Raw genomic sequence first — 12,913 nt, 5'->3', positions numbered from 1 at the left:
AAATATTCAAAGAGAAAACATTAATAGCCCAAATTACTTTATTTACTTGACACGCATTCCCAAAAGGCACAAGCCTAGGTGCGTCCAATGTAATACCCCAAGTTTACTAAAGTCTGACTAAAACCAAAATTATTTTTTTTACTTTGTGATATTGACCAATTTATCATAATTTCTAGATTCAACAACTTGAGGCATTTTAACATATTAATTTTGCAACTGAACTAAAATGAGAAACGTGTTTCTCGGTTAAAATAAAAGAGAAGGTAAAATGTAAACAACTACAAATTATGCGTGCCAACAGATAAAAATGTATGCCTACAGCAACAACACAAGCCTTCAGGTTGTATGTTGTCGGTTTATTTTTCCGATTCCAATAAGCGGCACTTCAAGCTTTCAACCATGTCAGACAACACATCACAGCCGTCAGGTAAAATACATCCTCTAGTGTTGGTTTTGGATCCGTCTCGCTCATATGACATAAGGTGGTGCATAAAACAGTGATGACTGTGCTGTCATGTGTGAAAGAGGTGTTACTCTGTGCATGAACTCTTGCCAGCTGTGTCTTCCCCCAATGGAAAATATGACTGTCATGCAATCACACAAGAAAAACAATGTACAAAATACACAGAACAAGGTTGGAATTTTTATTTTTTCAGTGTATGTGTGTATGCATTAACAAATGTGTGCTTAATTTAGACTAGACAAACATGTCTGAGCATTTATGACAAGAGGCGCAATCAAACACGCTTTGATGTTTCGATTTCAATACATGATTACGTGAAACATAGAAATTACTCTAATCAAAGAATGTGCAAAATAAAGATCCACTGCAAAGAAAAATAGATGAGATAGAAATGAGTTGAGTTTTGCCTCCAAGTAAAAAAAACTAACCTTAATTATGTGTTAGATATTTAATTCCTGAATAAAAAGAATGGACAGCAGGAGTGGTTGGCACTTACATATATTGAGTATGCCCAATACATACGGTAAGCATTCTGAACATTTAGAGGTTATGTGTGTGCAGTGGGATAATAGTATAATAGTGTGTGTGACATGACACAGTTAACATTGTATTAAAGTTTCCCATGTATAACATAACAAAAGTAACTCTGAAGTGCTGTACAGCTGAATGAGCAGATTTTAGATTTTACACCAAGTGAACGTTTCAGAGTGGTAGGCGAACCCCTCAGCAGCTCCGTGGTTGTTTTCCCATCGATCCCAGCCTATGTGTCATTATGATGGATTGCTCCATGGGCTTCAGGGAGACCAGCGCCGGGCCTGCTGTATTGACAAGGCTCCCATTCCCCTCTCCTGCTCTCGTTAAGTACTTCTCTCCAAAGTTAATGAACTAAAAACAGGGAGGGTTGCAGGGAGGGGAATGATTTGTGATCGTCTCTTGAGTTTATACGTTTAGTTCAATTTAAAAGACTTGCACACATGTAGTGGGGACAACAAGATTTAGAATTGCATCGTTTTGGTTAATAGAGCTAGTATGACTGACAAAATGCATTCTCACACCCATGTCATTCCACTGTGGTGGGCTGGACTTGAAATATAACATCTGAAATAAAATCCTGTTTTATGAAAAGATGAAACTGAAATCAGCAAAAATATCTTCATTACTGAGTAAGTTAAATCAGCTCACAACTTTCCACACTAGTTTACTGCACAAACTATAAGAAAAAAACAACACAGATAAACAGATTTTAACAGCCATAGATATGATACAATTCTCAGTTAGGGCAATCTATGGGGAACAACCCAAACTGACAGCAGCCTCAGACAGTCTAATCTCGCATCTGTTATTGCAGACAGAATCAGTGGGCCCATGGGGCTGCCATGAGGAGAGATAGTGTAATTTAGAGCAGCAGTTTAGATCTAATAAGAAAATGAGATGAGATGGGGCCTAAGTTTGGTTGAGTGTCCAAGACAATCGCCCGTTATTGTTATTGCAGGAGCTGGAGTCGGAGGGGACTGTTGGAGTTGGAGCACTAGTGCTGCATTTGTTGTGTCTTTTGAAATGTGTAAATTGACAATACAGGTTACCTTCTGCCACCTCACTTCCCACATATTCCACATATTATATATCTACAGTATGTAATCTACATGCCCAGAGTTGGAAAGTACATCTGTGCCAACCCTCGACTACAATGCGTTTCATCACAAAAATGGAGCAGACACACTTTCCATCAACATATTTCACACACTTTATGATCTAGTTTTAGATCAAGCATCTATTTCTGTGTTATCTAACCCAATTCCTAAATATCCCCTGTGGTGCAACTTTTTGCTATATCACTCCTTACACTCTCACACATGACCCAATTATCTGCTGCTTGTGATCCTGCTAGACAGATCTGAAGGATCTGAAACTAAAAATTTGAGGGACAGAGATTCTTGATTGGTCATCATCCCCCCTCTGGACCATGTCCTGTTTAAGCATTACACTGTAGTGATCTTCTTGTCCTTGGTTGCCTGTTTGATGGCCGCCTGCTCACAGATGATCTCCTTCAGCCTCTGAAGCCGGATGTTTTGGGTGCTCAGGTCCCCTACACCTGTCTGGCTGCGATGGAGTAAGGACAGGGCATTGATGTACTCCAGCTCTGTGTAGCGAACACCCTGGTCCACCACCAGATTCAGCAGCTCATCTGCAGTGTTGTACAGCATCTCATAGTACTGCCTGAATGGAGAGATATGAGGATAAAGAGAGAGAAATATAAAAAAAAAATGTCACAATGTTATGGTTAAAGAAAATAAGTGGAGGAAACAAATAGAAAGGGGTAGAAAATAGCTTTGAAGCAGTGGAGAGAAATAAAAAAAGCGTCAAAACCAACAAGGAAAAACACAAAAGCCATACTAACTGCAGTTGCTGTCAAGCAAAATTTTCTAAAAAAGGACTAAGAGGAACTCACCCTGCCACCAATGGGAGCTAAAGGTAGAGGGAAAACCTTCAGCAGCTGCAAACTACTGAGACCTGAGCTTTAATGAAACACTGTTGACAGAGCCAAAAGAAGAAGAGCGGTGTGTAGAATTAATAGGTCTTTAACCATGACCTGAAGCCCCAATTGGCTATTTGAAAAAAAGACCGTGAAGAATGTACTGAAAACAAAAGAGCATAAAGGGAGAGTACACTTCCAATTGCTGACTAAAACATTGGACATAAAGGTCAAATACGCCTGACAGAAGTGAGGAGAGACTGTGTGCGTAATGTATTTGGTTTTATTTATAAAGTGGGTGTGTTTTTTTATTTATTGAATATCTAGAGGTGGACCTTCTGTGTACTGCGCAAAGGATGCATTAATTCATTCAGCAATAGACAATATTTAGCCATTAATATGGACTCTCATAAACACAATTTAGACAACCCTGTGCAGAGAGCCCTGCTTGGCAAAAACACTGGAGGCAAAGTAATGTGCAGGAGAGTGTTGGGATGCAGGACAGACAATTATTCTTTGCTCAGGGGGCAAAACAGGTCAGATACCTTGGGGGGGGAAAGCGAGAGTGCGAGAGAGAAAGAGAGAGAGAGTGTTAAGAATTGTGTCGGCCAGACAACTACGCGCGCACACACAACAAAATGCAGGCACACACTAGAAGAGATTTCCCCCATATCTGCCCCTGGCTATGAGACAAATCCCATTCTCTAAACACTAAATGTTACACTTCCATAAAGAAGTAGATACAGTCAAGGCAAGAGGACAAGAGGTCAGCTCCATACATGCAGGTTTATATGACACGTATGTGTAAAATAAGAAAAATCATTTGTTAATTTAGTTTCAATAATCTTACCTCAAGGTCCATTTAGCAGCTCGTCTGGAGCTGAGCAGCTATTGGTTTCCATTAATTTCTGTACATTATAATAAGGTGACTCTTGAGCTGTGTTGTGTTTTTCGTCAATATTACATCGTTGTTGCGTGGGAATTCACTTAGTTAATTGATGTCCATTTTGTATATGAATGGATGGAAACTAATGGAGAAAGATAGTAAGAAAAATAATCTAATTTTTAAAAGACAAGTGCATTGTTTGCAAAATTGTAAGCCCTGATGTAAAGTAAATAGGATTTAAATTAAACTTGCTAAAACGTGTAAAACCACTGGTATGGTTGTGTTGTACAGTGTGCTGAACACCACCTGGAAGTATTTTTTACACTTAAAATCTTTTTTTTTGTGTTTTACACAGGTAACTACAATCATTGCTTGTCGGGCTATGACTGCTGCAAAAACCTGGGTGATCTAGACTCACTACTGTGCCCGAACGCATCCTGTGTAGAGACACAGACGGAGGAATGAAGCTGATGCTGCTCTGCTAACATGCTGCTCACGCTACTTCTGTGTGGACCTGGTGTTAAAGATCCCCATGTAACAATAGCAACAATATATACATTTTATTGAGCTTGTGTCTCTGAGTGACACTGAATATACTGAATGTAGCATTAACTGGCTACCTTGGCCAAAAGCAGCAGTAGCCAGTCACTCAACAGCATTGGCTTCAAATCAGGGGAATGGATTTCAAATTCCAGTGGGAATAGATTCAAATTGTTAGTCCTTTCTGATATGGTGCAGTGAAAAGACACTTTGGTAAGAAAAGATATTTTTATCTCATTGGTTTAGCTCCATAACCTATCCAAGATCCATTCCCTTCTTGTGATGATCATTTGCGATGCTAACGAGACCTTAATGAGCACTCGGGGAGCTTCTGTTCCAAGGTATTTTATGTGCTGTCATTTTTGGAGATTCAACAGTAGAAAAAGCTCTGGAAGAAGTAATGGAGGGGTACAATGAATGAGATGGAAATGGATATATAAAAAAAATAGGGAAAAAGAGTGATGACTGAAGAGATGAGTGAGGAAAAGTGGTGCATAATATCTCGTTTTTGGCCTTCCCCTGACAAGTAATGCCCTTGGTCATCGAAGCATTTGCATTCTGTCTTATTCTCCATGCTGCTCTCAATTTCTCTCCAAGGTCTTGTTCATTTTTCCATCCTTGAGCTCATTTCATGAATACGCTTGTCAATATTGATGAGGGTCACGTTGTTTACTCCAGGAAGAAAGGCAAAGGAGCGGGGAAAAAGATGGGTCCCACATGTGGTTTGATCTCATAATGAAATGTGCCGTGTATTTGTGTAAATGTCTAAATGTCTGTGCTGTTGAAGGTGCCCCTGGTTTGTATCTGTTTGCAAATGAACAGTATGTGTTTAAGTGTTGGCACAGTTACCTCAAAAACACCAGCTCAAAAGCATTATTATTTCATTCCCTAGACCCAGCCGTTCACTGCATGCCTGAGACAAATTGTCTCGTTATATGATTCAATGGGAAAAACACATACTGTATAAATGGAAAGAAAACATTTCTTTTGTTGAGGGAAAACGCATTAAACAGAACGCTACCCTCATTCAAATATCCATCCTCGGCTCTCAATGGGAAGCAGCTCAGTAGAGGATAGAAACTGTTGAGTCTGAACAGAGCAATAAACAGGAGTTAAACTGCACCTGGCTACCTAAGACTGATTCACTTTAATTTTCTAAAAAGGCATAATTATTGAAAACTTCTGTGCAGCCGATGTGTGTTAAGTATTTGTGTATACAGTTTGATTTGTTGTTTTCAGTTCTAAAGATATTTGCTATGGTACGTGGGTCCAAAGACATGCAGTTACGCAAGTTTGTAGGCTCAGCTTCCCGTTTCAATTAAGAAAAACCCTCTGGTAAGATGAGTAAACTACGCACACAGTGGGAAATAAACAAAAAACATCATATGCTGAAAACTAAAATAATAACTGTGACCATATTGACAGACACAAAAGCTATTTTTCTAATAAAATATTAAAAGCTGGAAAGCTTAGGAATTTATCTGTTGATGCAGCAGCCAAGTAAAAGTAAAAAACAAGCAACTATAATTTTTGGCAGTGATGCAATTAGGAAAAATCCCATTTAGGATTTGTTAAACGCTGATCTACTGATACTGATTTATAACCGATGATGGGGTACTGAGCCCACTGTGCAGTTTGTTCTGTAAACTGTTCTGTTCTGTAGCATCTAATATCAAAACAGAAAAGCTGCATCCACAGGAAGACAGGGTGCTAGACTGTCAACTAGTTGTTAGTGTGTTTGTGTGTGAAAGTTGTGAGGACAGCTGGCAATCTGGCCTCTGTTCAGTATGAAGGGGAGGGGGCCTGGTTCAGAAAGAGAAAGTGTAAAGTGTGTAACTGTGTGTGTGTGTGTGTGTGTGTGTGTGTGTGTGTGTGTGTGTGTGTGTGTCTGTCTGTCTTAGTGATGTATGTTAGTGTGTGCTGAAAACACTTTCAAACAGTTCATTACCCAAGCTGTTGGAAAGCCATTTGCCAAACAGGGCTGTTAATAAGATTAAAATCTCTCAGCACCCCACCATCAAGAAAGAACCCCCAGTGACAGACACACACACACACACACACACACACACACACACACACACACACACACACACACACACACACACACACACACACACACACACACAATATTTATCCGTTAAAGATACAGCTTGTTAAAGAAAGCAAGATTTTTTTCTTCCACAAAACCAAAGTGAATTGTTGTTTTGATTGCCTTCTTCTGTAAATTCTTTCTCTATTGATGGCTCTCACTCTCCCTGTGTCTCTCTTTCTCTCTCTAAACACACGCACACACACATTTAACCAATTTCCAACTGCATCCACCAGCATAAGAGCACTACTTTAGTAATCAGTGTGCGTGTATGTTTGTGTCAACATGCCTCCATGGTGCACTATTCTATTAAATTTTAATTAGCCACCCACCTCCCTTTCCTTGTATACAATGAATATTAAGTATATGTATGATGCAGGGATGCAGCATAGTGCAGATAGATATGTATTAGAAACATTAAGACGGAAAGCGGGAGGAGAAAGACAATGAGGAAAGAGAGGGGAGGAAGGAGGAGGAGAAAGAATGAGAGACAATGGATGAACCTCACCATCAGCTGGAACCACGACTTGTTGCTGCAGTAACAGATACCGGGGCTAATGATACCAACAGCAGTGCTTTAAATTCCATCCTCTCTTTGGAATGAATTTAAAATAAAAGTAAATGGAAATTTAATCTTCTGCAACTTTGGCTGCAAAAACATTATGCAAAATGCTATTGTAGTCATATCGATATTTAAAAGGGTGTTCTAAAAATTAGCTTAGTGTGGATGTAGTCTATTATTTTGCCTATTTCAATCTCTTTAAACTCCTTCTGTTTCTCTCTCCCTCCAAAGCAGAGCATGTATCCCTCATCTGGTAATGAGCAAACTGAGACTAAAGCTTGATCAGCAAAGACCAGTCCCATCATGCTGAGCCACGCATAACACACACACACACACACACACACACACACACACACACACACACACACACACACACACACGCACGCACGGGGTAGACAGGCTTCCTCAGCAAAGACCATCATCATACAGCATCTTGCGCATGCACATACAGAAAACAGGAGCAAAGGAAGGGAGGGGCTGGAAGAAGAAGGGAACAGAGAGAAAAACAATTCAGTGGAGGTGGTGGTTGGACGGTAGCTAAGAAAAAAATAAGACAGGGAGAGAAAAAAGGACTGAAAGAGGAGAAGGAGAGAGATAAAGAGAGAGACACAAGGTGACAGGAAGGGAGACAGAAGCTGAGAGAAGTGACAGTGTACCGAAGCCAGGCCTAAATACAAACAGCTTTATCTGTTGACACCCACTACCTCCTGACACGGCCGTCAACTGTACTTATTACCAAATTCTCTGTAGACACACCAGCCTGTCACCTTGACACACATACACACACTAGTGGTTTAGACACACACACACACTCAAAACGCGCACACACCGGATCTTAGAGACACAAAGAGTCTGGGGCAGTACACTTACGTAGTACACAAGGTTCTTGTACAATTCACACATGTACACCCGCACACTGTAGTAATTTCCAGTAGCAGACAGGTGGGTGCAATGGGCTGAACTCTGGGGCATCTCTACAGTGAGTCTGTCAGACTGGTGTTTGGGCTAGCTATGGGCTAAGGGGCTTGCAAGTTAGCTCGGGATGTTATGACAGCTATGCAACCTGCCTACACGGGTCACTGGGTAGCTAAGAGCTCCTCCAAATGTGTGTTTGTGTTCGCGGCGTGTGTGTTATGAGTTTTTCATGTCTCTGTGTGTCTGGAAAAACATAGCCTAAATGCTGCTGCGCCAGACAATAATATATATTTACACAGACAAACAGGTACACGTTTATTTACTTTTAACTCTGCTGTTGGACATTCTTGTGTACACACATTGTTGTGTCTGTGGCATGTAGTTTACGGGTGTGCTAAAGTTAAAAGCTTTTGAGGCTGAATCCATGTGTGTATTTGAATGCAGTCGCACACATTGTGCAACCAGTGTAGACTCATAACATTAAGCCAGTCAGTACCGAAGCTTACCTATTCTGAAACAAGTAGTGTTGAAACGATTAGTCGATCAACAGAAACCCAATCAACAGCAGAATGGAACTAGATGACAGGCAAGGAAGAAAACCAAAAAAGTCATTTTTTAGGCTTCAAGTCACATGCTTACCAAGCAGCGCAAGCAAACAACAACCAAGCAAACAATATGTGCTTTGAATTCAAATCTCAGTGACAGCTAATTATTTTAGATCTCAAAGTTTAGAAAATCCTTTGCCAAGCAAAATAAGTAAAAACTTTATCCACAGGCTGAAGTGGACTGTTGCCAGGCAACGCTAGCGTTAACTTTGGAATGTTTTGTTGTTGCGTTCTATTCTAAACTATTGCGGCTTGTGATCTTTATAAAAGACTCACCTAAAACATCACCTTTATGTCATCATCTCTGCTCTGTTCACGTAGCAAGCTGTATGTTTAGTATGTTGTTAAAAAATACAAATTGTATTCACAAAAAAGAAACCCAAAATCAGCATATATATGTATAGAGAGAGAGAGAGAGAGAGAGAGAGAGAGAGAGAGAGAGAGAGAGAGAGAGGTGGACATATAGGACAATGAATGATCAATGGAGTGACAAGGTTGAGGGCGCAGTCAATACACACACACGCACACCATGCTCTCCTGCTCTCTTTTTATCCACACACATACACACACACACACACAGTTCTGCAGAATAGGACTGAGCACCTGAACAGTTTCTGAGCAGATGGTCTGTGTGTCCACTTGTGTCAGTGTTTGGGTGTGTGTGTGACCTTGACCCACAAGCTGATATCATTGCCAAATTTCCAAGAGTCAAGAGACCGCCATAGGACCTTTCCATACAAACACACATGCCAAGTTTTACCACCCTCCCCACAACAATCTTAACCATTACTGACATACTGTAGGTTTCCACTGTATTATACTGCATACCCACATGGATTCTGCCACAAGGTGGCACTGTTTACCCATGCTTTTTCACAATCTAATAGAGCAAGGGGTGTGTGTGTGTGTGTGTGTGTGTGTGTGTGTGTGTGTCTTCACAAGTTCTGCAGTGCCTGTTACCGGGCCTCTCCTTAGTTTTAACTCAGATCAATGGGTATTACTCTGCCCTTGTCCAAGGCTCTGTCTAAAACACGCGCGCGCGCGCGCGCACACACACACACACACACACACACACACACACACACACACACACACACACACACACACACACACACACACACACACACACACACACACACACACACACACACACACACACACACACACACACACACACACACACACACACACACACAGTCCATAGGCACACAGGCAAGCATCTGCAGGCTCTCTCAAAAGCAAGCTTCCAGCTGTGATCTCTTCCTTTCCTCATTTCACTAGAGGTGGTAATGAAATACAGATGAATATTCTGCTTTTAGTCCCACCTCCTTTGACTGCTTTTTCACTGCAGAGTCTGGTTGGCCAATGTTCGTTTTCTTTACAACATCTTTACAACAAAACTGTTTTGTTATATGTTTCAAAATGCTACGTATTCAGCTACAACTTCAAACAAAACAATCAACACCTGGGGTCTATCTTTAAATATCTATAAAATATAGAGGATTCAGTTGCGGAATTATTGACCTTGTCATTTAGGGGTGTGGGATGCTTAAATACTTTGAAATATACAATAAATTCTCTATATTTGAGCAATTTATTTTCAACTGTAGGTACTATAACACTTCAATAAAAATACATGATAAGTTGGGTGGGCTGAAATATTTGCACAATACTAGTTTCTTTTTTTTTACAATTTTCTTTTCAATAAGCTCAGTCAAATATATGTACATAATAAATTAGGTCCTTAGACTTTAACTAACTCACCAAGTCGTATGGGCACAGTGTATCTGTAAGCATGTACATTTCGCAATGCACGCACTGTATACTGTTTGGCATGCGTGCTATGTTTATGCCAAGCAATATTAGATATTATTGTATATGTTAAGGGAGTATGTCTTTTGGTAATCCACAAATGAATAATTTTATCTTTCTCATACTTTCTCACATCGGCCGTATGGTCACCTCCACTCCCAGGTGTTAGCTACTCAGCCTGCTTTATGAATATTCATGTCCTAAATATAAATATGGTGATTTCAAAATGCTGATTGGCTTGGCTGAGTGTCTGTGCATGGGTGAGAGCTACAAGGGATACATATCGCATGTGTGTATGGGACCGTGTTGAAGTGTCTTGGAGCCAGAGGCCGGCCAATCCAAAAAGCCATGAATTTGTAAACAATGCGCTCTGCAATTCCCAATCAACACCTCCACACTGCCCACGCCTCGTAATCAGAGAGTGGGAGACAGAGAGAAAAGACAGAAAAGCCATCACTGGCATTTCTCCATAATCAAAGTTGACAGAGGGTAGAAATAACATACTAATCAATGGTCCTCCACGTCTAGTACAGTTCAGGTCATTTTAGTTTACTTCTTTGTTTTCTTTTCCTGGAGGGAAACTTGGCTTGCAATACCGGCATATAACAAACAATAGCAATGTCCAAACACAGACAGCACCTATCCACTCAAACATATGACACACTCATAAATATTCCAAGAGCTGTGAAAAGAAGATAATTAACCCTAGAAAACAACATAGTAGGCGCGGGTAAACACCTTTTACAATAACAAATATTAGATGCAGGCAGACAGAGGTGAGAAAAGCAAATTGTTGAGTTGCTGCCTTAAAAATAACTAAAATAGAAAGAACAGAAATTAAGAAACTCTGAGAAGAATTTAAAGTTTATTTATTTCTCTAACAGAGCAACTTTTTCATATAGAAAAATAAGTATAAGTAGTAAAACGGAAGAGACTGAAAATTGAAAATCAAGCTGATAAAGTTTTCATGAGTCATTCTCCTTTCATATATTTCATAATTCTACTTAACTTCCCTTTCTCTTTATCTGTGCCTTTCTAACTTTCTCACACTGTTGTATTCTACTTTGTAATGTATACATGCTGTCCACAGGCCGTGGAAGACGTCTATTCTATAATTTCCTTTCACTTACTTTTCGATTTTGTTTCTACCTCCATGCCCTGCTTTCTTTCTCCATCTTCTCCATCACCCTTCCTCTCAAACACACACTGTCTGGTCAAGAACACAAGCTTTTGAAAGAGGGGTAAAAAGCATATGAATACTATGAATCACCCTTTTCTTCGTGTCTGCTTAACTCTACCCTATTTCTTTATTCCTACTCAGATATCAGCGTTCTGATTTCCACCATGCCTGTGAGGGCTGGACAGCACTGGGCAACAGCAGGGAGACACACTAAATAGAAATTAAGGAACAACACACACACGCGCGCACACACACGCGCGCGCGCGCACGCGCACACACACACACACACACACACACACACACACACACACACACACACACACACACACACACACACACACACACACACACACACACACACCTGTAAGACACAGTCTGTGCTTGACAATCTGTTTGACAATCTGTCTGTCTCGTATTTTGACATAGCTGCTGTGTGAACTTGAGGATGTTGTGCATGTCCCTGCAGGTGTGTGTGTGTGTGTAGGATGGACCAGTATATCAGCTGACTTAAGATGAAAATAAGCCAGTAAGTATAGACTACTTCTAACGGCTTCATAATAACACTTCATGCTATTTCATATTTGATGTATATAATTAAGTATATAATTTTATCATTATCCCATAGTGACTGTAGTACAGATTCCAACACATTATTATGTGTTTATATAACTATTTATAAGTTTATATATTTTAAGGGAGAGTACTGTGATATCCAAAGCTTTATCACCATGACAACAGAAAAACTAAAGGGAAAACAGCAAGCACTTATAAAGTACTGGCATGAGCATGACAATTTAGAGACACTGACTATCTGCACAAAATAGCTTCAGCCAGCTACTCCAGACCAAGGTTACGGTAAATGGACTGCATTTATATAGCCCTTTATTTTTATAGCGCTTTTCTAGTATTAGCAACCACTCAAACGCTTTACAATACATACATACATACACAAGTCAGCATTCACCCTTTCACACACTAGCTAAGTTTCCATCCACTTGTCAATCGAATTATCTGAAGTTCAGTAAAAGAAACTCATGCAAATAAAGCTGGTGAAAGTGTGTTTCCATCCAACGGCTCTAAAGAAAATAAAAACCTGTGCGTAATGACGTCACATGCTGTATTGTGATCAAATTGGCATTTTGAATCGATTTTAGACATTTTAAGGTGTTTCCATTAATTTTTGCAGTGAATCGCACAATATTCAAACAAACATTTGCAAACAAAATTTTCAAGACAAAATGGATTGCGCCGTCTACCAACAAATCAATATTGCACAAGTTGTAGTGCTCATGTGCCACATATCAAGCTATAATAAGAAAACAACAACGCTATCAACACATTGCTATGATGGTGCAAATGCTTGCCTTTTATTTTCCCTCTGGCACCGC

General features: G+C 40.1%; 1 protein-coding gene across 2 annotated transcripts in view; it reads right to left on the bottom strand.

Annotated features, from left to right (window-relative positions):
- Window positions 1–12,913, bottom strand: part of exoc4 (exocyst complex component 4) — a 122,606-nt gene that overhangs the window by 1,922 nt on the left and 107,771 nt on the right. Inside the window, exon 20 of one of the 2 annotated variants that reach the window (XR_004327697.1) lies at window positions 1,519–2,680. Coding sequence is in view for 1 of the 2 variants with exons in the window: in XM_032504985.1 (XP_032360876.1) it covers window positions 2,443–2,680 (238 nt within the window). In the remaining variant the exon portion in view is untranslated. Of the gene's footprint in view, window positions 1–630; window positions 2,681–12,913 lie in introns of those variants that run through there. The other variant, XM_032504985.1, reaches the window with a different exon arrangement.

Source organism: Etheostoma spectabile, chromosome 23 (assembly GCF_008692095.1).
Source record: "Etheostoma spectabile isolate EspeVRDwgs_2016 chromosome 23, UIUC_Espe_1.0, whole genome shotgun sequence".
NCBI classification, from domain to species: domain Eukaryota; kingdom Metazoa; phylum Chordata; class Actinopteri; order Perciformes; family Percidae; genus Etheostoma; species Etheostoma spectabile.
The sequence above is the reverse complement of the archived record's forward strand: the minus strand, read 5'-3'. Positions and strand labels throughout refer to the sequence as shown.